Source organism: Oncorhynchus kisutch, linkage group LG20, assembly GCF_002021735.2.
Source record: "Oncorhynchus kisutch isolate 150728-3 linkage group LG20, Okis_V2, whole genome shotgun sequence".
NCBI classification, from domain to species: Eukaryota; Metazoa; Chordata; class Actinopteri; order Salmoniformes; family Salmonidae; genus Oncorhynchus; species Oncorhynchus kisutch.
The window spans coordinates 40334310-40360196 of NC_034193.2; the positions used below are offsets into that span (position 1 = coordinate 40334310).

A 25887-nucleotide genomic window follows, 5' to 3' on the forward strand; every position below is an offset into this window, starting at 1 on the left:
AATATAAAAAGTTCAATTTTGGTTTCATCTGACCAGAGCACCTTCTTCCACATGTTTGGTGTGTCTCCCAGGTGGCTTGTGGCAAACTTTAAACGGCACTTTTTATGGATATCCTTACGAAATGGCTTTCTTCTTGCCACTCTTCCATAAAGGCCAGATTTGTGCAATATACGACTGATTGTTGTCCTATGGACAGAGTCTCCCACCTCAGCTGTAGATCTCTGCAGTTCATCCAGAGTGATCATGGGCCTCTTGGCTGCATCTCTGATCAGTCTTCTCCTTGTATGAGCTGAAAGTTTAGAGGGACGGCCAGGTCTTGGTAGATTTGCAGTGGTCTGATACTCCTTCCATTTCAATATTATCGCTTGCACAGTGCTCCTTGGGATGTTTAAAGCTTGGGAAATCTTTTTGTATCCAAATCCGGCTTTAAACTTCTTCACAACAGTATCTCGGACCTACCTGGTGTGTTCCTTGTTCTTCATGATGCTCTCTGCACTTTTAACGGACCTCTGAGACTATCACAGTGCAGGTGCATTTATACGGAGACTTAATTACACACAGGTGGATTGTATTTATCATCATTAGTCATTCAGGTCAACATTGGATCATTCAGAGATCCTCACTGAACTTCTGGAGAGAGTTTGCTGCACTGAAAGTAAAGGGGCTGAATAATTTTGCACGCCCAATTTTTCAGTTTTATATTGTTAAAAAAGTTTGAAATATCCAATAAATGTCGTTCCACTTCATGATTGTGTCCCACTTGTTGATTCTTCACAAAAAAATACAGTTTTATATCTTTATGTTTGAAGCCTGAAATGTGGCAAAAGGTTGCAAAGTTCAAGGGGGCCGAATACTTTCGCAAGGCACTGTATGTACGGTATATTATCCAGTTTATTTAATCTATGTACGGTATATTATCCAGTTTATTTAATCTATGTACAGTATATTATCCAGTTTATTTAATCTATGTACTGTATATTACCCATGTTATTTAATCTATGTACTGTATATTCTCCAGTTTATTTAATCTATGTACAGTATATTATCCAGTTTATTTAATCTATGTACAGTATATTATCCAGTTTTTTAAATCTATGTACAGTATATTATCCAGTTTATTTAATCTATGTACGGTATATTATCCAGTTTTTTAAATCTATGTACAGTATATTATCCTGTTTATTTAATCTATGTACTGTATATTATCCAGTTTATTTTGTAACTCAATCAGTTCCATCTCTCCTCCCCTGAGAGGCTGGCTGGGGACCTCTGAGAAAGGAAGTAATCTTAATGATCACCTTTTCCTCCTCAGCTCTTCTGGTTTTAGCAAGATTACTACCATATTTTCTAAGGTATTTGGCCACAAATTTAAAGAGCTCCCAGTTCTTGATTTTTGCCTAAGATTTTTCTAAACAAGCTCTTTCCCAAAAATGAGAGCAGATCTTTTTACCTCAAACTCAGCTATAATGAGGAGCTATTTAGCTTCCAGTAGGATGCTCTACCATGGTTAGTATCAGGGGTAAATATTTTGATATCAATGTAAATGGCCCTATGGTCTGTGAGCGGAGTAGTAAAAATATTTGTAGTAACACTCACGATCAATACCTTTTCGATAAGCCAAAAATCTATTCTGAACTGTTTTATTACTCCAAGTGAATGATTTGTTGGAAACCTCTCCCCATATATCTGTGAGATGAAACATTTTCCATAAAAAGTTTAAACCAAAATTCTGATTGGTTTGGCCGACCTGGTGGCCATCTATCGGTTAAATGATCTATAGTGATATTAAGTCCCCTCCTATCAATAATAACGAATCGTGAAATTTGGATAACCAATGAAGTACTGTTTATGTTTCTCTACAGATTCAAGCAACTCATCATCCTCAAAAAAGCAAACACAAAATATCATTGCCCCATTGTGACTTCCAAAAGTTGGCATCAGCAGAAATTTAGTGTGACTCCTGAAAAAAACTAATCTGATCAAAGTCGTTTAGCAAATAAAAATAAGGCCTTGCACTTCACATTATTATCAGAAAAACAATTGGAGACCTCCACAAGTCTGGTTCATCCAGCACAGTTTTCAGCTGTGCTAACATAATTGCAAAAGGGTTTTCTAATGATCAAATAGCCTTTTAAAATGATAAACTTGGATTAGCTAACACAACGTTCCATTGGAAGAAAGGAGTGATGGTTGCTGATAATGGGCCTCTGTACGCCTATGTAGATATTCAATAAAAATAAATAAAAAAGCTGTTTCCAGCCACAAGTCATTTACAACATTGACAATGGGTTCGGCAGGGTAGCTTAGTGGTTAGAGCATTGGACCAGTAACCGGAAGGTTGCAAGTTCAAACCCCCGAGCTGTTCCTAGGCCGTCATTGAAAATAAGAATTTGTTCTTAACTGACTTGCCTAGTTAAATAAATAAAAATGACTACACTATTTCTGATCAATTTGATGTTATTTTAATATGGACAATTTTTGCTTTTCTTTCAAACAATGTCATTTCTATGTGACCCCAAACTTTGGAACAGTAGTGTATATGGGGAAAGTTGCCGTTAACACCATTCCATTGGTGTCATGACACAAGCCTGAGATTTAAAGATGAACTGCTGGTCAGTGGGGTCAGTCACTGAGGGAGCCCAAGGAGGAAGTACACAACAAAAACATGGAGTGTCAAAAAACAACTGTTTTATTAAATTACAGACTGCATCAACTACAGAGGACTTCTGGACACACGGGTCTTAGCAAGCTGCCGGTCCTATGACTCCTTGTGGCACAAGCACGTGCAGTAACACAGGCTGGGTTCTTGCTACATTGACAAATCTCCTCGTAAATCCTTATCGGGTGTTCACCTGCAAGAAAGGGGAAAATCTTATTACCTTATAAGGACACAGTTTAAGTGAAAGGAGGGGGTCTTTCAATTATTAGAGCAATTTATATAGTGTTGTGTGTTTTTTTTCTGGTGCTGTGTTCCATACTAAAATGGGCTACAAGATGTAATGCAGGTTGAATGAGAGGGCAGATCTCCACTAGTGACACCAGAGGGTTGTCTGGTCTCTTACCACGTCGTCAATCTTGAGGATGCTGCGGACCGTCTCGGTGGCGAGGGTCAGAGCGCTGACAGACACCAGCAGAGGCTGCACCACCAGCTCCTCTAGAATGTTGGAGATACCGCCCTGAGAGAGGGAGAGGAATGGGGAGACGAGTCAATTCCCTATTCTACATGATAGACAATCGCATATCTGGTATACAACTGCATTCATGTAAATCTTAATGACAAACTGTCAAAACGGAGGTTCTGTATCGAGCTGGTGAATGGCTGGGCCACAAGAGACTACAGTCGATGAGTAGGCAAATAAGTTTACTGCGAGCACACCAGGACAATGAGGTGTTGTCACGGCGTGACTCTAGCCTCACGAGACAATCACATTTGTTCTATCTGAATCTGAATGTTCAACATTGCATCCTGAGAACAAACTATGGCAGGGTGAAAATAGGCATAAAACAAAACAGAATCCAGGAGAGAGTGGCAGGGCCGTACCTTGCGGACATTGATCCCGGCAGTCTTCTCGCCTTGGGCGTGCCTATTGCGGAGCTCTGTGACAGTGGAGATGGGGTTGAGGCCGGCGTTTTCGGCCAGTGTGGACGGCACCACCTCCAGAGCATCTGCGTAGGCCCTCACGCAGTATGCCTCCATGCCTGGCAGCGTGCGGGAGTACTCAGCCAGACGCAGGGCCAGCTCGATCTCAGGAGCGCCACCACCGGCGATCAGAGCCCTGGGAGGGAGAGAAAAGGCATCAGTCAAGGGAAAGAGAAAACAAAATGACTTTTGCTCCATTCTGATGTTAAACAAACTAATGACAGCAAATATCAATTAGGCTGTTGTCGAGCTGGGTGATATGGACAAAAATCCATATAGCAATAAATTGACTTAATATTCTAATGATAAATGTACAACATTATGTGAACCGCAGTCTGTATAACCCCTATAAAACTGATAGTTTAAACATTGTAGCATTTTTGGTTTATCATCCCAGCTCTAGGCTATAGTGCTAACATATCCTACATTTTTCAGATAGGTGCAGATTGAGTGAAGGATACAGGGATTGAGATGCACCCCACTGATATATAGAACCATTCAGAAGTTTAGACACCTATTCATTCAAGAGTTATTTTTTTAAACTATTTTCTACATTGTAGAATACTGAAGACATCAAAACTATGAAATAACACATATGGAATCATGTAGTAACCAAAATAGTGAATCAAATGGAAGCGTGTTGGGTCATTGTCCCGTTGAAAAACAAATGATAGTCCCACTAGGCCCAAACCAGATGGGATGGCGTAATGCTGCAGAATGCTATGGTAGCCATGCTGGTGAAGTCTTCTAAATAAAAATCACTGAGTGTCACCCGCAAAGCACCACCACACCACCTCCATGCTTCACGGTGGGAACCACACATGCAGAGACCAGCCGTTCACCTACTCTGCGTTTAACAAAGGCATGGCGGTTAGAACCAAAAACCTCAAATTTGGACTCAGACCAAAGGACAGATTTCCACCGGTCTAATGTCCATTGCTTGTGTTTCTTGGCCCAAGCAATTCTTCTTATTGGTGTCCTTTAGTAGTGGTTTCTTTGCAACAATTTCACCATAAAGTCCTGATTCATGTAGTCTCCTCTGAACAGTTGATGTTGAGTTGAGTCTGTTACTTGAACTCAGTGAAGCATTTATTTGGGCTGCAATCCTAGGTGCATTTAATTGCCGATTTCTGAGGCTGGTAACTCTAATGAACTTATCCTCTGCAGCAGAGGTAACTCAGGGTCTTCCTTTCCGGTGGCAGTACTCATAAGAGCCAGCTTCATCATAGCACTTGATGGTTTTTGCAACTGAACTTGAAGAAACGTTCAAAGTTCTAGATTTTTTTTGCATTGACTGAACTTCATGTCTTAAAGTAATGGTGGACTGTCGTTTCTCTTTGCTTATTTGAGCTGTTCTTGCCATAATATGGACGTGGTCTTTTTTCTTCTGTATACCACCCCTACCTTGTCACAACACAACTGATTGGCTCAAACGCATTAAGGAAGGAAATTCCACAAATGAACAAGGCACACCTGTTAATTGAAATGCATTCCAGGTGACTACCTCATGAAGCTGGTTGAGAGAATCCCAAGAGTGTGCAAGGCTGTCAAGGCAAAGGGTGGCTACTTTGTTAAAAAAAATATATATATATTGAGATTCACTTTCTTGGTTACTAGATGATTCCATGTGTTATTTCATAGTTGATGTCTTCACTATTATTCTACTATGTAAAAAATTGTAAAAATAAAGAACCCTTGAATGAGTCCAAACTTCTGAATGGTACTGTACGTAAGTTACCCAAAGAAAGGAATTTAATGACTGCATAGAAAATAGTTTATTGCAAATGACTGGTAAGCTGGATACTGGTATGGCCCCCATTCTTCTGTTATAAAAGAGGGCATTTTAGATCTGACAAAAATGTTTGATATCAAAACAGAAATATCAATAGTTTGGTTTCAAGATCTATTGGGATCACAAGGTCTGCTAAGCTCTTTAAAAAGGACAAAGTGCACATCCTTCACAGCCATTTTAGGTGTAGTTGCAGTCATTCAGAGTATTATGTTCCTCTCAACAGGTCCAGAGCCAGAGGTGAAGCCCCTGACCCAGGTTGAAGAGAGGGTTGCTCTGTCCCCCGGAAATGGCCACTTGTGACATGGACAGCCACGAGTGGGCAAAGCTTAGAGGGACTTGTGCTTACTTATCTATGTAATTATTCCACATTATCACGGCATGCATCTACAGAGGCTATTGTTGCTCAGACAGCTGACCAGAGTGGCTGCAGCACCATACCTCTTCTTCACCAGACAGCGGATGACACACAGAGCGTCGTGGATGGAGCGCTCCGCCTCCTCAATCACCAGCTTGTTGGATCCGCGCACCACGATGCTCACCGTCTTACCAGGGCTGGTGCAGCCTGTGATCTATGGAGAAGAACAGGACAGAGAGAGAAACAACATTAATTGACTTTCAATAGAAAACAGCGATCAGACACATGCCAAAGTCATCTTAGAATATGCTTTTCTAAAACCTTAACGAAATTACAATGAACATTTACAGCAAAGAACTTTAAAAATGTTTCATTCATGGAGGTTGGAATACACATAGGCTACATGCAATGCCTAAAATCATCACTGTTTTCACTGACCACTTAACACATTCCAAAGGTATTAGCATTAGAATAAGAGTCTTTTCTCGCATAGTTGTGATGGCAGCAAGAAAGCAGTCTCGTATCCAAGCCTGGGAGAGATTGAGATTAGTTTAAGTGAATTAGCATACCTTGACCAGCTTGCCAGAGCCATCCAGGCTGACCTCCTCTGCCAGCTCGGCGGTGCCCATCATCTCGGGAAGGAACTGATCAATGTGGGCGATGGGCTTGGTGCCAATGGTCTGTAGGGGTGAAAAGTGAATTCAGATTCAACCTTTGGCTATAACAGAATATCATGAACTACAAAGTAAAGACCAAGAATGTGATTATTATTATTTTTAAACACCTTGCAGATGAATTCAATATCCTCCCTCTCGATCTCCTTGACCACCATGATCTTCATCTTGTTCAGGAAGTGGAGGGCCAAATCGCTCAGAGCATCTCTGAAAGAAGTACGGAACTATTTTTCTAACCATGTCATCCAGTGATCAAGATAGGTGGACCTCCTGTCTGCATGCTATGGGAAGAGTATAATATACAGAGGAACCCATGGTAACAGTGCTAATAACTGCCTTTCTGATTACACTCAAATACATTTCTAGACATTGTGAGAGCAATTGGACAAAGTGAATCGATGCCATGACGGCGATGATGTAACGCAATGCCATGACGGCGATAATGTGACGCAATGCCATGACGGCGATAATGTAACGCAATGCCATGACGGCGATAATGTAACACAATGCCATGACGGCGATAATGTAACGCAATGCCATGACGGCGATAATGTAACGCAATGCCATGACGGCGATGATGTAACGCAATGCCATGACGGCGATGATGTAACGCAATGCCATGACGGTGATGATGTAACGCAATGCCATGACGGTGATGATGCGTCGGGTGTTACCTGAGGATGGACTTCTGGATGAGAAGGACGTTGCAGCCCGCCTTCTTGATCTGTTTGACCAGGTTTAGGATGTAGGCGCGCTCCTCGCGCAGCACACGGTCCATCTGGGCATAGTCTGACACTACTATCTGGTTGTCCATCTGGATTACGACATGAGGGACATAAAAATAAAATAATAATAATAATAATACGGAGAAAGAATAACAAAACAATTGTAAGAAAATGTGAAGATTGAGGGGTAAGAAAGCGAACAGATAAAAAACGAATCGTCCACCATAACGTCAGTGACATTGACAAACATGGAAGCCAATTTCACGGAGACAAACAGTCAGTTTGTGATGTGATGGACTTACGTCAGTTTTCGGCGGGGACAAGCAGAACTGGATGAGGGCGATCTTGGCTTTCTCCACACGGGACACGCTGGAGTTGACCACCTTCTGGGTCAGCACCAGGCCATCCACCAGCTCACAGTCATCAATGGTCCCACTGCAGAGAAACACACATTAGGTCATTATGGGAAGAAAATCTGTCTAAGGGCAGCAGTTTCTACCTGGCTGATTCCAAACAAAGGTTCTTGACCATAAGTTAAAATAATTAATTAAAATGTTCTTTAAAATGCAATCATTTGCGTTGTCGATTAAGATGAGATAAATGTGTGTCCGTCCATGCACAAGGAAAAACACTCAAGTAGGACATCAGTATGATTTTGTTGCCGATTACTCAATGACATTTATTTTTTTGCGATAGCTTGTCAGAAGGTGACTGGCAGGGAAAGCAAAGTAGAGCCATTCTGCTAATTGACCGCCTGAGATTGATCTGGCACATCAGACATGTCCACATCCCCACAGAGAGAGAACTGGGGAGTGAAAATGTGCCTATCCAAACTGACTTTCAACTGTAGGAAGCTGTCAAAAGCTTTAGGAAAGGTATGGTATTAGTACAACACTGATCCTACATTAGTAGCCTAGGGTCTACTGCTGGATCATGTTCATTACACACCTAATGGCAGAAAAGGAACTGCGAAAGGAGGGACTATCTGGACTTTTCTAATAAGAAAGGCACATTTTCCATTGCAAAATGTTTCAACATTTCCTGTTGCGTGCCCTAATAAACATGACCCAGAAGTCAAAATAGAAAACAACCCTGTTTGTAATCCTAACATTTAAGTCCTTTTGCAGACCTTTCTTATCCAGAACAATTTACAGTAGTGAGCACATAATCTGGACCCACCAGCCTTCCCCTCCCTCCTCACCCCAGCTTCTTGACAATGTGGATATCGTGTAGGTCCACGCCAGTGGCGGTGGCCGGGTCGATGACGCGCATCACGGCGTCTACGCTCATGGGCGCTAGCAGGCTGGAGTACTGCGACACCACCTTGGAGCACAGAGAGGTGGTGGCACTGTTCAGCAGTGTCTCGCGGTCGCTCAGGAGTACCGGCTGGCTCATGCCCGTCAGCACCTCGACGCCCTTGTCCACCGCCTTCTGGAACGACTCAGAGATAGTGGTGGGGTGGATACCTGGGGGATAAGCAGAGAGCAGGCAGTTAGTATTAAAGCTTTAGGAAGCAGGGACTTGAGTTTATTGTGTAATCCAGGAGTCAGCAAGCCTGGTCCTGGAGATCGCCAACGATGCCATTGGTTCCACGTCACTTACCCTTCTGAAGCAACTTGCCGCATGCGTCAAGCAGGGCACCAGCAATCACCACCACCGAGGTTGTGCCGTCACCAGCCTCAATATCCTGTGCTTTGGACAGCTCCACCATCTGAAAGACAAACAGGCAAAACACAGTGTCAAACTCCTGATATTGGTGATCTCTTAAAAGGGACAGAAGCTAGAAAGGAAAGTCCCCAAAGATGCCTTTCAGAAATAACCTTTAAGAAATGTTGAATTGTAGCTCAAATGACAGTCCCTTACTGGATGTTCAAATACATTTTTATTGGTCACATACTTAGATGTCATTGCTGATGTAGCGAAATGCTTGTGTTCCTAGCGCCAACAGTGCAGTAGTATCTAACAATTCTAAAAGTAAAAGAATGGAATTACTATATATAAATATTAGGACGAGCAATGTCGGGGTGGCATTGACTAAAACACATTAGAATATAATGCATACGAAATTAGTAAAGCAGTATGTAAACGTTAGTGATCAGTATTTTCTCTCCCGTGTGTTATTTCACTAACACATCTGTATGTGATCAAAACAAATTTGATTATTAAAGTGGCTAGTGATTTTATGTCTACAGTGCATTTGAGAAGTATTCAGAATAGTTATGCACCAACACACATTTTGCCCCTAATTTATAATACTGTTCTTATTTGATTAATGGTGGTCGGACCCATCTATGTGAAGCTAGCCACAATAAGGATTAGCATTCAAGTGGACTTTGTGGTCAGCCTTCAAAATAAAAGTATGGCATAATTCTATTTGCATCACTGTCAAATCCAAGATGGTTGCCAATCAGTCTGTCCGTTTGTATGTCTGATCCTTGAGAGGAGTTAAGAGTTGTTTTAATGACCCTGATCCTGTTTACAGAAGCAAATAATTTATGTGAAGGTGGATGCTGTATATAACTATTACTTTTTTAGATCAGCATTTTACAAAATTTACTTGTACAAAGATTTCAGATTGAGAAGGCCTTCATTTTTCCCCTACACCTTTCTGGAGTTGGAGCTCGCCGAGTCAGGAGCGTCTGTCTGCACGCCGGGCCTGCTGCGCGAGCACAGGTGCACACTGAAGGCTAGGAGCAGAGAAGCGGCTATTGGATTGGAAAACCTAATGCACCGTGGGAAACTCTACGTTGTTCTACGGGTCGTTGCACACCTGTGCTGAAATACCGCTAAAACCGGCATTGTATCGGTTACTGTGCCTGCTCTTTACTCAATGCCATCCTGGATTAAATAGGCTGAATTAATTAACGTCGCCTTATGCCCTACAATTTGCAAACACCCAGAGACCATGTCAATACCACCAGGAACACGGTCTCTCTGCAATTACATTTGTGCCCCTCTCAAACGCAACTGGACCTACACTTTATGGCATACTTCCAAAATCTCAAACTGTTGAATGACTGTGTCAAAAGACTTAGTTTTATTGACTGACAATGGTGCTAGCTCCACCAAGTCCTCACACATTGGGCAACAGATACATTGTTATGTTTTTACTGTTGATCTCTGGTAATGTGCGACCAAACCCTGGGCCGATAAGATACCATGCAATTTTTACCGATTCATGATTTGAAAAACAGAGCAGGTTTTGGCCTCTTGCATGTCAGAAATCCAAAAATAGACATTAGAATATGGGCCAAAATAACAAATGCAGACGTAATGGTTTATTCAGAAACTTGGCTAAAGAAAACTGTGTCAAATAACTTGATTTCTATTGATGGGTACAGGGTTTTTAGAACGATCGGATGAGTAAAGGAGGGGTTGCCATTTATGTGATATCCGAGTTGAACACCTTGGAAATTACCCTCGATTACCAAAGCCAAACATTTTGAATTGCTTGCGGTTAAAGTGACCTTATATAAGGACTCCCACATCACTGTAGTTGGCTGTGACAGACCGCCCTCGGCGTCGAGGGACGCTGAAATGCAATCTTTCAGGAGATTTGAACTGGGACATGCTTACATCTGTACCAGACTCTTAAAAGAACCTTGTGACTCTGAATCTCGCTCAATTAATTAATGCGCCTACAAGACCGAATCCCAGAGCACCTAACAAATCAACGCTATTGGACATTCTTCTAACGAATACCCCTCACAAATACACATGGACTGGGATATTCTGTAATGTCAGTGATCACTGTGCAATTGCTTGTGTTAGAAATACAAAAAAAATATGACCAAAGCCAAACACATAATTTATTTTTTAAACCAAAAAAAAAACCCACATTTTAGACAGTTTGATGAGCAAGCGTTTTTACATGATCTGTATCATACTGTCAATATTAAGTCTGATTCCCGAATGACACTGCCTGGAACTATTTTTGTATGAAATTTGTGTCGATTTGTGATAAGCATGCCCCTGTGAAGACATTAAGAATCAGTGGAAGGGACAATCCCTGGTGTTCAGAGAACTTGGCAGAATTAATTAGAAAGATAAATCTCTTGGGCTCAAGCTAGACCTACAAATGCAAGCACTTAATATCCGCTGGTTCAGTTTTTGATAATGGTGTGGCCCAGGCCTCAATTGTAAGCTCTGTTACAGTCCACTATGATATAGGCCCCCCATGAACCATTTAAACTTTGAACCTGTTCCTTATACAGGAGGTCTATAAAGCACTAAAAAAAGGTTAGACACAAAAGTCTGCAGGTCCAGACAACCTGGACCCCTACCTCTTAAAGATAACAGCTGGTATTATTTCCTAAACTGTGGCTCACATTTTCAACTTGTCTCTTGACCAATTCCATACCCAGCATTTGGAAATCAGCTTATGTCCTCCCACTGCTAAAGGGTGGTGATCCCTCAGATGCTAATAACTATCGTCCTCTCTCTAAACTACCTACCCTGGCCAAAGTCTATGAATCCCTAGTGAACTCAGTTAAACTTCTAAATTGAAAATAACATACTGAGTGGGGTTCAGTCTGGCTTTAGGTTGGGGCACAGCACCACAACTGCAGCTATGGCAGTGGCAAATGACATCATTAATGCACTTGATGAAAAGCAACATCGCGCTGCTCTGTTTGATAATAATCCACAAAGGCCTTTGATTCAGTTGACCATGAATTGTTGCTAGCTAGACTCAAACGTCGGTCTCAGTGAAGGGGCAGTAAAATTGGTTTAGGAACTATCTTTCTGACAGAACACAATGGGTATATACTGACAATCACAAGTCCAGCTTTCTGGAGATTAATAGAAGTGTGCCCCAGGGTTCCATTTTAGCACCTGTGTTCTTAATTTGTATTAATGATTTGGGAAATGGGATGCAACCAGCAAAGTTCTATCTATATGCAGATGATAGTCATACACTACTGTTCAATAGTTTGGGTCACTTAGAAATGTCCTTGTTTTTGAGAGGGGCGCAATTTTTTGTCCATTAAAATAACATCAAATTGATCAGAAATAGTGTAGACATAGTTAATGTTGTAAATGACCATTGTAGCCTTAAACGGCAGATTTTTTAATGGAATATCTACATAGGCGAACAGAGGCCCGTTATCAGCAAATTCCACTATTGTGCCTAATCCTTGTGGCTAGCTTCACAACACATAACCCGGTCTGGTCGAGCCTCACTAGCCAGATGAAGCTAGCTGGCTGCTTATAACGTTAGCTTTGGGCAACAGTGTTAAGTAGCTGGCTAGCTATTTATTTTCAATGAATTGAAGTTCAATTTCAATAGGTGAACAACAAGTGGCAACCTAGCTAATACTTACAAGGATTTCTAAATCATTGCTAAGAATAAATGAAAATTACTGCAGTTCCTACTGGTCATTGTTTTCAGGCTGGTTGTATGGGTGCTAGCTAGGTACCAAGCTAAAGCTAGCTACCCCAGAAGTTGCGGTCGAACAAATGATGCTTTATTAACAACATGGTATTGTAAACATTGTTTGTGGCCGGTGTTTGCAGACTTTTGTACAGCTTAGACAGTGTTACTGTATATTTTGTGACACGCCAAAGACCCAAATGGCGTTCCATGGTATGCATGTCGTGAAGCTATTACTGTGTAACTCCGGTTGGGCAACATCTGAAAAACAGCGCACTTAGTGTGTACGGGTGCTTGACCAGTCGCCGAAAGCCAACTTCATCCACGACAAAACGGTTGATTGTCAACGACAAGGAATTCCATTATCTAGGCTTTAAGAGATTTCGCTGAAATGTTCTTAATCTTTCAAATGACTGCGCAACTTGTTGACTGCTCGATCCACACAGCAGACATTGTGTGCCAGTTTAGGAATGCTGTGTTGTATGTATAGTGCAACATTTTACTTGCCGTTATTAAATCATATAGATATGCACGACAGCTTTGACATCGGTTTTGCACATCAGCGTTAAACTAGATATCGGCCGATACCAATGTTGGCATTTAACTAATATCTCCCAAACTTCTTCCATTTAAGAATGATGAAGGCCACTGTGTTCTTGGGAACCTTCAATGCAGCAGAATTTTTGTTGATACCTTTCCCCATATCTGTGCCTCGACACAATCCTGTCTCAGAGCTCCAATGACAATTCCTTCGAACCTCATGGCTTGGTTTTTGCTTGGACATGCACTGTCAACTGTGGGACCTTATATAGACAGGTATATGCTTTTCCAAATCATGTCCAATGAATTTAATTTACAACAGGTGGACTCCAAGTTGTATTAACATCTCACGGATGATCAATGGAAACAGGGTGCACCTGAAATGAATTGTGAGTATCATAGAAAAGGGTCTGAATAAGGTGTTGGTTTATTTTTTATAAATTTTCAAACATTTCTAAAAACCTGTTTTCGCTTTGTCATTATGGGGTGTTGTGTGTAGACTGCTGAAAACAAATATATTTAATCCATTTTAGAATAAGGCTGTAACATAACAAAATGTGGAAAAAGTCAGGGGGTCTGAATACTTTCTGAAGGGCAGCAGTATATAGGGCAGCAGCCTCTAAGGTGCAGGGTTGAGTAACCGGCTTGTAGCCGGCTAGTGATGGCTAGAACAGTATTTGGCTAGAGCAACAATTGTAGGGGACAGCACAGAAACATATCCCCAGCTCCTTTCTCTCAAACCTTACCATCTTGGCTGCAGGGTGCAGCACCTGCATCTGTTTCAGGATGGTGGCCCCGTCATTGGTGATGGTCACGTCACCCTTCCCATCCTGAATCTGTAAGAATCAATTCCTCTTTTAGTTACAGACAAAATGACCAAACCTTGAGAGATGGTGATGAGAAGTTGATGGAAATGGTTACATTTAATTACCATTTTGTCCATGCCCTTGGGGCCAAGGCTGGTTCTGATGCATTCAGCGACAGCTGTCAACCCAAAAAGAGGTGTTACGTTCACAAAGAAGACCTACCCATCTAACAGTAGGATACCTTCTATAGAAAATGTTTACTGCTTGACTACTGAGGCAGACAAGAGGACCCCAAACGACTATTGGTTAAAGAGCACATACATACATGGATGTTCATGACAGTTCATTTGGTCAATTCTTGATCCCAACAAATCTAGGCAACTGATGGCTAGTTTAGCTAGTGCACTAATGTCAATCACAATAGTGTTTGGTGCTGCATGAAGGGTGTAAAGAATAAGGATTTGCTCTGTAACAGATTCTTGTGGAGTCATGCTAGCTAACTAGGTACCAACTTGTGGCTAACGGTTACACTGCCCATACTGAGCCAGCAGTAGCATCCATTCATTAGCAAAGGGAGTGTCGCAGCAGCTGATGCTATGGCAACTCACTGTGGCAAAGAACCGCCAGGGTCAGTTATTCGTCCAACAACGCAATACGAATGCTGTATTTGTAGTTTACCTTTTCCTGCGGAGATGTTACTGAACCGAATCTGTGCTGGCTTGTCACGGTCTACATATGCCCCTCGTCCTTTGTTTTTCATCCCACCACTTGGCATCTTTGGTGCAGCCATTGCTTATTTTCGTCGGAATATTTGACTAAAATACTTATGATTGGGACAGCTGTACCCCAAAACACAGAATCGGCTGCTCGACTTCAGATGGGTTGAGATTCAGATTTATCTCCCGCTCTGACTAGAATCTTCCAGAGCCACCGGTTTCGACTCTTGTAGAAAAAGGACCCTCCTGTCAACTTCGAAGGCGCCTTGATATGACGTTTTAGATGTCCAACAATTTGCCTTGCGGTTTTATATGTTGGGACGAGACAAGGCTAGTAGGTCACTGTGTGCATCGAATGCATATACATTCATATATAAAGGTACTGGTAGTGATATTGTATACAATTAAAGGGACCTGTGGTGTTGATCAAAATTATAATATCCACCTTCATCAATATATTAATCTATCTGATTCGACTAGTTGTGTCTACTTCTGATGAAGTCATGTTCCTGTAACATTTGCTGCATGCTGAGAAACCAAATGACTGAACCACAGAGTTTCGAAACCATCTTTGACTGAACTGTGTTCTTGCTCTACATAGACATTTGATTATCGTACAAATACTGTAATTAATTTGCCATTCAAGGTAGGTTATATGAGTAGGTTCGTAAGCTTGTGCTTATTTGTGTTCTCAGATAAAGCTAACTAGCTACCTTAAGAACTAGCAGCACATCATAACATCAAATGCATCAACATCCACACAGGGCTGCGAGTGTCACCTAGTGCTAGCAATGTGTAGACAGGTCTCAGAGCAAGCAGCCTTTTCCAGTATTGTACAGTAGTACACATGAGATTTTACTTCTGAGTTAAGAGATTATAGCCCCCATATCTATCTTTGTAATGCAAAGTGTGCATGCAAGCTTTGCTTCAGCTACCAATAATTGTAACCTCACCCTACAGTGTGTGATATGTTATTAGCATTGTGATGTGCATATTATATTACTCTTAGATAACCTACAGTAGTACTGATTCTCCTTAACTCTGTCAGCTAACTTTTTGTAGTAGGTTTGCCAGACATGAGTGTACTTTCATCTTTCTTACTGATCTCATTCATCTGTGATCTCTGTCCATTTTACAGCTGTATTATGTTGCCCCTGAAGGAGAAAGATAGACCAATAGTGAAGAAGCTGCTGGAAGCTGGATGCTGTGCCCGCTGTGTCCTGAGGTTCTGCTGCTTGGGGGTGCAGTCAGCCTACCGCCAGTCTTATGAGGTCAGTGCTTTTGCTGCATTGAATTGTCTTTGCACTTAAAGCAGGGACAGACATACAGACATTTCAGAGATTCAAGTGCAAGGACAGTTAAGTAGCTCCAACATTCTTCTTTGTAGGTAGTCTCGGCTTAAGGCTTTGCGTGAAAGCCTGTGGTAGACGCTACTTTGTAGGTAACCTAAGTATTCTCCTTTAGAATAATTGTGCCCGTGATCTAACTTGCGGTCATATATTGGAACTGCTGGCAGACATTTGAATATATTTTTTTGATGCTGAATAATGTTTTTCTGTTTGTCCTGCTCAGGATACAGCAAAGGAGCTTTGTGCTTTCATCAGTGATTCAGAGAATAACAAATCCCAAGATGCAGCCGTGCTGGAGCAGCACACAGAAGACCCCCCTCGTAAAAAAATTAAGATGGATGCGGCGGAGACGGGCGTCCAATCAGAAGGCGACTCTGCCGTGGTTCCCGCGGTGATGGAGGAAGGCGACGCCAAGCCAGCGGACTCGGACGTGTGTGCGGTGTGCCTGGGAGTTCTACAGGAGTTCTGTGATGAAGCCTATGCCATAAAGGTGTGTTTGGTCACTATTAATCCAATTGCATTCGGAGCCACTGTTGTTTTACATGATACCTATGACTAAGTATGTATTTATGTGCATCCCAAATGACACCCTGGTCAAAAGTAGTGCACTATATAGAGAATAGGGTACCGTTTAGGACACAACGTTGAAGATTAAAATAAGAAAGACCTTTGTATCTGCCTAGTGATCAAATACTCCATCATCGTCAATCAATGCTCCAGTCTACCAGAATCTGCCTCAATTACCACAGCTACCACAGCACTCTTGACCCAAACTGCTACAGACCTATATCTATCCTACCGTGCCTTTCTAAGGTCTTCGAAAGCCAAGTCAACAAACAGATTACCGACCATTTCGAATCTCACCATACCTTCTCTGCTATGCAATCCGGTTTCAGAGCTGGTCATGGGTGCACCTCAGCCACGCTCAAGGTCCTAAACGATATCTTAACCGCCATCGATAAGAAACATTACTGTGCAGCCGTATTCATTGATCTGGCCAAGGCTTTCGACTCTGTCAATCACCATATCCTCATCGGCAGACTCGACAGCCTTGGTTTCTCAAATGATTGCCTCGCCTGGTTCACCAACTACTTCTCTGATAGAGTTCAGTGTGTCAAATCGGAGGGTCTGCTGTCCGGACCTCTGGCAGTCTCTATGGGGGTGCCACAGGGTTCAATTCTTGGACCGACTCTCTTCTCTGTATACATCAATGAGGTCGCTCTTGCTGCTGGTGAGTCCCTGATCCACCTCTACGCAGACGACACCATTCTGTATACTTCCGGCCCTTCTTTGGACACTGTGTTAACAACCCTCCAGGCAAGCTTCAATGCCATACAACTCTCCTTCCGTGGCCTCCAATTGCTCTTAAATACAAGTAAAACTAAATGCATGCTCTTCAACCGATCGCTACCTGCACCTACCCGCCTGTCCAACATCACTACTCTGGACGGCTCTGACTTAGAATACGTGGACAACTACAAATACTTAGGTGTCTGGTTAGACTGTAAACTCTCCTTCCAGACCCATATCAAACATCTCCAATCCAAAGTTAAATCTAGAATTGGCTTCCTATTTCGCAACAAAGCATCCTTCACTCATGCTGCCAAACATACCCTTGTAAAACTGACCATCCTACCAATCCTCGACTTTGGCGATGTCATTTACAAAATAGCCTCCAATACCCTACTCAGCAAATTGGATGCAGTCTATCACAGTGCAATCCGTTTTATCACCAAAGCCCCATATACTACCCACCATTGCGACCTGTACGCTCTCGTTGGCTGGCCCTCGCTTCATACTCGTCGCCAAACCCACTGGCTCCATGTCATCTACAAGACCCTGCTAGGTAAAGTCCCCCCTTATCTCAGCTCGCTGGTCACCATAGCATCTCCCACCTGTAGCACACGCTCCAGCAGGTATATCTCTCTAGTCACCCCCAAAACCAATTCTTTCTTTGGCCGCCTCTCCTTCCAGTTCTCTGCTGCCAATGACTGGAACGAACTACAAAAATCTCTGAAACTGGAAACACTTATCTCCCTCACTAGCTTTAAGCACCAACTGTCAGAGCAGCTCACAGATTACTGCACCTGTACATAGCCCACCTATAATTTAGCCCAAACAACTACCTCTTTCCCAACTGTATTTAATTTTAATTTATTTATTTATTTTGCTCCTTTGCACCCCATAATTTTTTATTTCTACTTTGCACATTCTTCCATTGCAAAACTACCATTCCAGTATTTTACTTGCTATATTGTATTTACTTTGCCATCATGGCCTTTTTTGCCTTTACCTCCCTTCTCACCTCATTTGCTCACATTGTATATAGACTTGTTTATACTGCATTATTGACTGTATGTTTGTTTTTACTCCATGTGTAACTCTGTGTCGTTTTATCTGTCGAACTGCTTTGCTTTATCTTGGCCAGGTCGCAATTGTAAATGAGAACTTGTTCTCAACTTGCCTACCTGGTTAAATAAAGGTAAAATAAATAAATAAATAAAAAAAGCTTGAGGACTGAACCAACAATGGAATTTGGGGGGATTCATGACACTGTTTTTGTGTGTGCAGATATCGGATGTGGTGAAGGTCAAAAACTACCAGTTTGACACGATGGTACTGTCCGTCTCCCTGACGGCCCAGCTGTCTGTCAGAGAGGTCAGTGGTTACATTGTAGGCCTTAGCTGATAACTGATGTCACGCAATTGTGTAGCTATCAGCTTTTTACATTTTTTTATTTAACCTTTATTTAACCAGGTAGGCAAGTTGAGAACAAGTTCTCATTTACAACTACGACCTGGCCAAGATAGAACAGTGCGACAAAAACAACACAGAGTTACACATAAACAAACGTACAGTCAATAACACAATAGAAAAATCTATGTACAGTGTGTGCAAATGTAGAAGAGTAGGGAGGTAAGGCAATAAATAGGCCATAGAGGTGAAATAATTAAAATTTTGCATTAACATTGGAGTGATAGATGTGCAAATGATGATGTGCATGTAGAGATACTGGGGTGCAAAAGAGCAGGAGGATAAATAACAATATGGGGATGAGGTAGTTGGGTGTGCTATTTACAGATTGGCTGCGTACAGGTGTACAGTGGTCGGTAAGCTGCTCTGACAGCTGATGCTTGAAGTTAGAGAGGGAGATATAAGACTCCAGCTTCAGAGATTTTTTTCTCCAATTCGTCCAGTCATTAGCAGCAGAGAACTGGAAGGAAAGGCAGCCAAAGGAAGTGTTGGCTTACAGTATATTCAAATGGTTTGTCTCAAAACAACTTCCATTCAATAGAAAAGTATGATTATTTCAAGCTCAGTTGATTCTGTCATAGCCACACGATCAGTATAGCCTGGACCACAGTCGTTCTATTCAGTGTGATGTGCGAGACTACTTTACAGTCAATAATGCAGTATCTTGTCCCTGGGTTGGCCATTAGAGGGCGTAGTTACCTCATAGTTAGTGGTACTGCTTCTGTCTAGTATAGAGACTGGAGTAGACTAAAGTGCAATCGCGAAAGCCATTGTTTCTACAGATGTGGCATTCCCATTAGGGTGTGCATGACGGATGCTTGTAAACAGACAGGATGTTACTCAGGACGTTTCTGAACATGTACCCTCCTCTCTCTCTCTGCCACACCCCTACAGCACTCTTGTTGGCTGCATGTAAAGAAGGAAGTGAGGTAAGTTCGCTTCACCAGAGTGGCGTCCATCTATCTAGCCTGATTTCTTTCCGTTAAATAAATAATCCCAAAGTATCATCACGTCACTACAAAACATTGAAATATTACAGTGTTCATTACTGAACACACATCTTTACCTTTTCTAACATGTCATGTCTTAACCCATAAGAGTAAGTCGGGGAGGGGAGGGCGGGGTTCTACTAAGCTATATGGAATTGTCTTAAGTCATACCAAGGATCATTTAGCTATTTGATTTTGAATTTTAAAGACCCCTTGAAGTATCCCAACAATATATCCCAACAATATATTAACACATTTTTTGAATGAAAAATGTTATTTGGCCTTACTGCTATTAGCCCATACAAACGCATTGAATAACAGATTCACTACATGAAACAACAGATAGTCCCCGGCCCCCCCCCCAAAAATGGAATGGAAGTTTGTTCTGAAGTCTGTCCAGTATCTGAGAGAGATAAGAAAGGGTCAGGCAGCATTTATTTTTTTGTTAATTTTGGCACTAAACAGTCTCCATATGCACTCCTTTTCAAAATGTTCAGGGTCACTTAGAAATGTCCTTGTTTTTGAAAAAAAAAAATTTGCCCATTTTTTGCCCATTAAAATAACATCAACTTGATCAGAAATACAATGTAGACATTGTTAATGTTGTAAATGACTATTGCAGCTGGAAATGGCAGATTTTTGTATGGAATATCTACATGGGCGTACAGAGGCCCATTATCATCACTCCTGTGTTCCAATGGCACGTTGTGTTAGCTAATCCAAGTTGATCATTTTAAAAGGCTAATTGATCATTAGAAACCCATTTTGCAATTATGTTAGCATAGCTGAAAACTGTTGTGCTGATTAAAGAAGCAATAAAACTGGCATTTTTTAGACTAGTTCAGTATCTGGAGAATCAGCATTTGTGGGTTCGATTACACGCTCAAATTGGCCAGAAACAAAGGACTTTCTTCTGAAACTCGTCAGTCTATTCTTGTTCTGAGAAATGAAGACTATTCAATTTGAGAAATTGCCAAGAAACTGAAGATCTCGTACAGCACTGTGTACTACTCCCTTCACAGAACAGCGCAAACTGGCCCTAACCAGAATAGGAGAGGGAGGCCCGGTGGACAACTGAGCAAGAGGACAAGTCCATTAGAGTGTCTAGTTTGAGAAACAGACACCTCACAACTGCTCAACTGGCAGCTTTATTAAATAGTACCCGCAAAACACCAGTCTCAACGTGAAGAGGCGACTCCAGGATGCTGGTCTTCTTTTGCCCATCTTAGTCTTTTATTTTTATTGGCCAGTCTGAGATATGGCGTTTTCTTTGCAACTCTGCCTTCTGACCAATTTGATGTTATTTTAATGGACAAAAAAATGTGCAAGGACATTTCTAAGTGACCCCAAACTTTTTAACGGTAGTGTATACTTCCATTCATTGTTTTCAAATTGTACGGGGGACCTTCAGACAAGTCTTGTGAGGCCTGTGGACATCCTAGAGCAAAACAACTGACATGTATGTGTTCGTGAGAGTCTCGCCCATATTAGTGTGTAACCCAAACTGTTCGGATGCTACAGACAGAAGTTACTGTAACGACTTCAGATGAGTCCCAAGACACTTGTGGGGGGGAGGGGGTCGTAGAGAAAAACGGAAAACACCATCGTGTTTGTGAGAGTCTCATCTTTTCATAGAGTAATAAACCGTTCAGACTATTTTGTGAGAAGACGTAAGTCTCATGGTGTGACAAACACAGCTCTAGTTCAGTCACCTTTCACCGCAGAAGCGGTGGATCGAGACTCATCCAATGCAGAAAAAAACTCTAGATTAAACAGACTTTTATGGGGATGTTTGTATTATGCTAATTAGATTTCCACGAGGGCGCAGATATCTACCTTAGGGGTTTTTAATACTTGAATTACGTTGAATTAATACCAAACAGGGAGAAGTCTATATGCCTCGATAAGGATGATGTCATCCAGGTGAAGGAGGCCTTCAAGTGGACCATGCAGGGTCTGATGTCCAAAGAGCTTGGTGGCGTACCTGTGGTGACCAAGGTCAGTGACCAGTGACCCGGAAGTAGCCATCCAGTGGCCTCACATGCTGATGGGTCGGACACCACTGTTGAAAAATACTTGTCATACAAGTAGTGCCTTGTAGAGTAACTGTATCTATAGCAATAACCTGTAATGAGCTAGCCTGGTTCCAGATCTGTTTGTGGCCTTGTCAAGTCAATTGCTATCATTGACAAGAAAAACATGACCGGGAGTTGACATTGCGGCACAAACAGACTTGCACTCAGGCTAGTAATGTGAGAAGTGTTCTCTTAGTAAATTTACCCCGGTAAAATGAAGGCAAATAGAGCAAATGTAAGTGACAAAATTCTATTCATTCCTGAAAAGTATTTTTATTCTTGATTTAAAAAAAATATATATATATATATATTTTTTTAGCTTATTCCTATTTTATTTTCCTCTTTATCCCACAGATCAGTCGTCAAACTGAACAGTTTGAGGTGGGCGTGGGGTTCACACATCCAGAGACGGACTCAGACTGCCACTTCCTGTAAGTTCTCCAAGCACACTCCTCCTCAGGGTATAGACCAGATGAATAGATTGACTAGACAGCCAGATGGATGGATGGATGGATGGATGTGCGGAAGGACTGATTGACTGACAGATTTTATAGGTGCAAAGGCATGGAGTACCAGCAAAATACATGTAATATTGAATGTAAATGTAGCATTTTTATGAAACTACTTTCTACTTCTCTGCTTTATTCTTGCATTCAGGGCTGGCATCTGTTCAGACTGCTTCAGACCAAGTAAGAACAAACAGGTGAGTGAAAAAGCCAATTGGAGCCATGTCACGTGACATTTGAACAAAATGGGTCATTGGTATAAATGGTTTTGATAAGTTCCATAAATGTTTTTGTCACCAATGGCGACATGCTACTCATTCTTTGTCGTTCCATGTCTCTCGGTGTTACGGTCCTTTCTCTGATCTCTAGTTTGTCTCACAACAGAATGTCTTCACTAGAATGGCCGTGGTCAAAGCCCTCGAGAAGGTTTCCGATGAGAAGTTTCTAAAGTAGGTGGTCACGTTATTCTCGCTTTTTGTTTCTGTTTCTCTGTCTTCACTCTTTTGAGAAACCCGACAATCTAACTGCATGCATTGCTTAATGATATTTATTTTCTCTCTCTAGAAAGTTCCCCTGTCCCCCTACACGGCCAGCGAGGAAATGCATTGCTCAAGAGGTCCAGTGTCTTCACGTTTCTGTATTTGTGGCGGGTAAGGTTGTTTATGAACCAAAGGAGGGGCTTTGAGATGATCAAGAGTGGGGTCATTTCACTTTGGGAATGAATTCAGTTGGGGGCGAATACTAACATCCTCTTAGGTAGGTTGAATTTTCACTTATTTCTCCGTTGACATCAATGCGATGTAAAAGTTGGACTTAGGGAAAAGTTAGGATTCACCCTTCATGGTTAGGGGCTCGTAAGTAAGCATTTCACTGTAAGGTGTACACCTGTTGTATTTGGCGCATGTGACGAATAAAATTTGATTCTATTTTTTTCATGCCTTGGGATTTTTCAGTTATTATATATATTTTTTTTAAGGGTTTGACTTGACTCCTTTATGTTTGTCCCTGTTTTTTTTAGGGAGGTACAACAAGTTCTCCCGCACCCTGCCCCAGACCCCCTGGGTGATTGACGGAGAGAGGAGGATGGAGTCGTCGGTGGAGGAGCTAATCGCCGCATCCCTCTTCTCCTCTTTCCGGGCTGAGGGTGAGTGTATACTGTGTGCTGTTCAGAAGGGCACACTGTAGCAATGGGGAAACAAAAATCTGTGTTCTTATTGGATGAGTTCAGGTACAACCTTCTCGTTTCACTCTGTTTCTAAATGTTTTCTCCTTACTGAACCTCATAGGCTCTACACATGATTACTTAGGGATAGATAGACCATAGATAAGAGGGCCCAAAAGCCTGTTTTAGCATGGGCAGCACCATTGAGGACTTTCACCATTTTGAAGTAGTCAACTGGGTGAGACTTCCTATGGGTTAATGAAGAATCACATGATTCCATCCAGGTCATCAGGAGGGATCAGCCAATGAATTATACTTGTGAGCAAACATGCCATAACTTCAGGTGGCAGGAAATCGGCAACCTTGGCTTCAGACCTGTTCAAACACACTGCAGGTAGCAGTATGCACCCTTTCGGTTCTTTTGCCAATTCATAGAAGTAGTAGAAAAAGAAAGTGTACTAATTCAAAAGAGATGACCTAAATGGCACTGCCCATGCTCTCACAGATGCCATAATGGGACAGATGCAATGATCCAATGTCTATCTAAGTCAATGAGAAAGACAGATCCAAAAGAAAGACAGATCTACACTGCTGAATGAATCTGGTATCTCAAGTAATGTCTTTCTCCTCTTTTCCCCTCTGGTCTTTGCAGGGTTTAATTTCTCCTCCTCAGGGAGGGAGGAGGTGGATGTGCGGACGCTTGGAAATGGTCAGACGCACAACATACATGTATGTTTACACATTCCCGGGCCTCATTTCCATCAATGTAAGGTGTAAGGAGGTGTCTCAATCCCCATTCGCAGGTCGTCCGTTTGCACTGGAGCTGCTAAATCCTCACAGAGCCAGGTTCAATAAGGCAGAGGTCCGACAGCTGCAGGAGGTACACACACACACACACACACAATGTCTCTGCAGGGTCACACACACAGGAATTTGACCACAACCCTATCTTCTTCTTCTCACAGACCATCAACCAGTCCTCAGACAAAATCAGAGTACGAGATCTACAGATTGTAAGCAGGTGAGCAACGCAGTAGAGAAATGTGTTTCATTTCTGTCTAGAGACCTAAGAATAATGCTGACAGGTCATACTTTGTGTGTTTGTTTGTGTGTGTGCGTAGAGATGCTATGGGCCACATGAAGGAGGGTGAGGAGGACAAGACCAAGTCGTACACCGCCCTCATATGGACCCAGAAAGCCATCAACAAAGACGACATCACGTTCTTAGAGGAAACCAAGGTGAGTGTTTAGTGCTATCTTTAAACGGCATTATATTTTCATATAAAATCAGTGGTTAAACATCTTGGTTGTAGTATATTTTATGGTATGTGTGTTATAATCTTTGGTTTGCTCATTCAGTGTAAACAGTACCTTAAAATAAAGTTCTGCCTATCTACGGTATGTGTTGATAATCTTCGGCTCGGTCATATAGGAGTTGAAGCTAGCTCAGAAGACGCCACTAAGAGTGTAGCATCGCAGGCCGCTGGCCGTCAGGGAGCGCGTCATCCACACCATGAGTACATGCTTCCTGGACACGCATCACTTCCACCTGAAGCTGCGCACGCAGGCAGGGACGTATCCTTTATACAGAGAGAAGCAAAACAGTGAGATACACGAATAGTCATACACAAACCCACACGTACACACAAAGGGAGGTATTAAGGTTGAGAGACATTCACAGTGATATACTTACACACACACACACACGATAACAAATTAATAAATGTTTTTTTATCATCATCAACGAGTCACCCAATGTCAGTACCTTAACTGTTCCCAGTTACATCAAGGAGTTTGTCCACGGAGACTTTGGTCGCACCAAGCCCAATCTGTGTGATCTGCTGAAGACTGAGACGGATATCCTAGAGCTGGACGTTGATGTGGTTATTTAAAAAAAGTTGCCATAAATGCATCTACTTTTTTTGTGGGATATTAAAATAAGACACTGTGCACAGTGATGATTGTATAAAAAAAAATTCAACACAGTTGAAAAGTTCATTCATAATATAAAGGGATAGTTAAGCATATTTCAATATTTGTTTCCTTACCTTGAAATCAGTCTGTGCTTTCAAGCTAAGGAAACAAATATAGAAAATTGCTGGACTATGATTGAACATGCAGGTGAATCAAAAGGATTCTGATGAGTTTAGTCTTTCTCTCTCTGCGTTCCTCAGTCTGTAGATGTGGACTGGCCACCCTCCATCCCGGAGTGAGCCTCGTCTCACTGATGCTGTTGAGGATGCCAAAAGGAGTCCTAGTTCTTTCTGATGGGCCATACCGTCACCTATTGGGCTCCGTTCCACTGATGTCTAGATGATATGGATAGTGTCAATATATTTGTTTTTCTTTCAATAGATTATGTTGAAATGACTGAACGTGCGCTGAGCTGAGGCCTTGAACTGATCTTAGATATACATGTCTTTGAGAGCCGTA

At 42.0% G+C, this 25887-nt stretch overlaps 2 protein-coding genes across 3 annotated transcripts; one reads left to right on the forward strand and one right to left on the reverse strand.

The window, feature by feature from the left end:
- Positions 1–2666: 2666 nt before the first annotated feature.
- LOC109865688 (T-complex protein 1 subunit delta) lies at positions 2667–14897 on the reverse strand. Its single transcript, XM_020454064.2, has 13 exons — positions 14582–14897; positions 14029–14081; positions 13844–13933; positions 8789–8897; positions 8388–8652; positions 7489–7621; positions 7136–7275; positions 6572–6668; positions 6357–6467; positions 5871–6001; positions 3542–3776; positions 3063–3176; positions 2667–2852 (listed from the first exon to the last, which is right to left on the reverse strand). Exons 1-13 carry the CDS (start codon positions 14691–14693, stop codon positions 2838–2840), a joined length of 1605 nt encoding a protein of 534 aa, XP_020309653.1. The 5' UTR covers positions 14694–14897; the 3' UTR covers positions 2667–2837.
- Positions 14898–15095: 198 nt separating this feature from the next.
- Positions 15096–25780, forward strand: LOC109865687 (putative tRNA pseudouridine synthase Pus10). 2 transcript variants are annotated; one of them, XR_004204497.1, is made up of 18 exons: positions 15166–15265; positions 15758–15890; positions 16192–16458; positions 18540–18626; positions 19617–19651; positions 21595–21709; positions 22141–22217; positions 22444–22489; positions 22677–22741; positions 22857–22942; positions 23311–23436; positions 24107–24163; positions 24258–24334; positions 24420–24475; positions 24576–24693; positions 24887–25029; positions 25235–25334; positions 25629–25780. XR_004204497.1 is itself a non-coding variant. In XM_031799611.1 (16 exons), the coding sequence occupies exons 2-16, from the start codon at positions 15765–15767 to the stop codon at positions 24923–24925; spliced, it is 1377 nt and encodes a 458-aa protein (XP_031655471.1). In that variant the 5' UTR covers positions 15096–15265; positions 15758–15764; the 3' UTR covers positions 24926–25139. The 2 variants fall into 2 exon arrangements, 1 of the variants encoding a protein (XP_031655471.1); XM_031799611.1 differs by lacking the exons at positions 25235–25334; positions 25629–25780 and having other exon boundaries at positions 15096–15265; positions 24887–25139.
- The last annotated feature ends 107 nt before the right edge of the window (positions 25781–25887 follow it).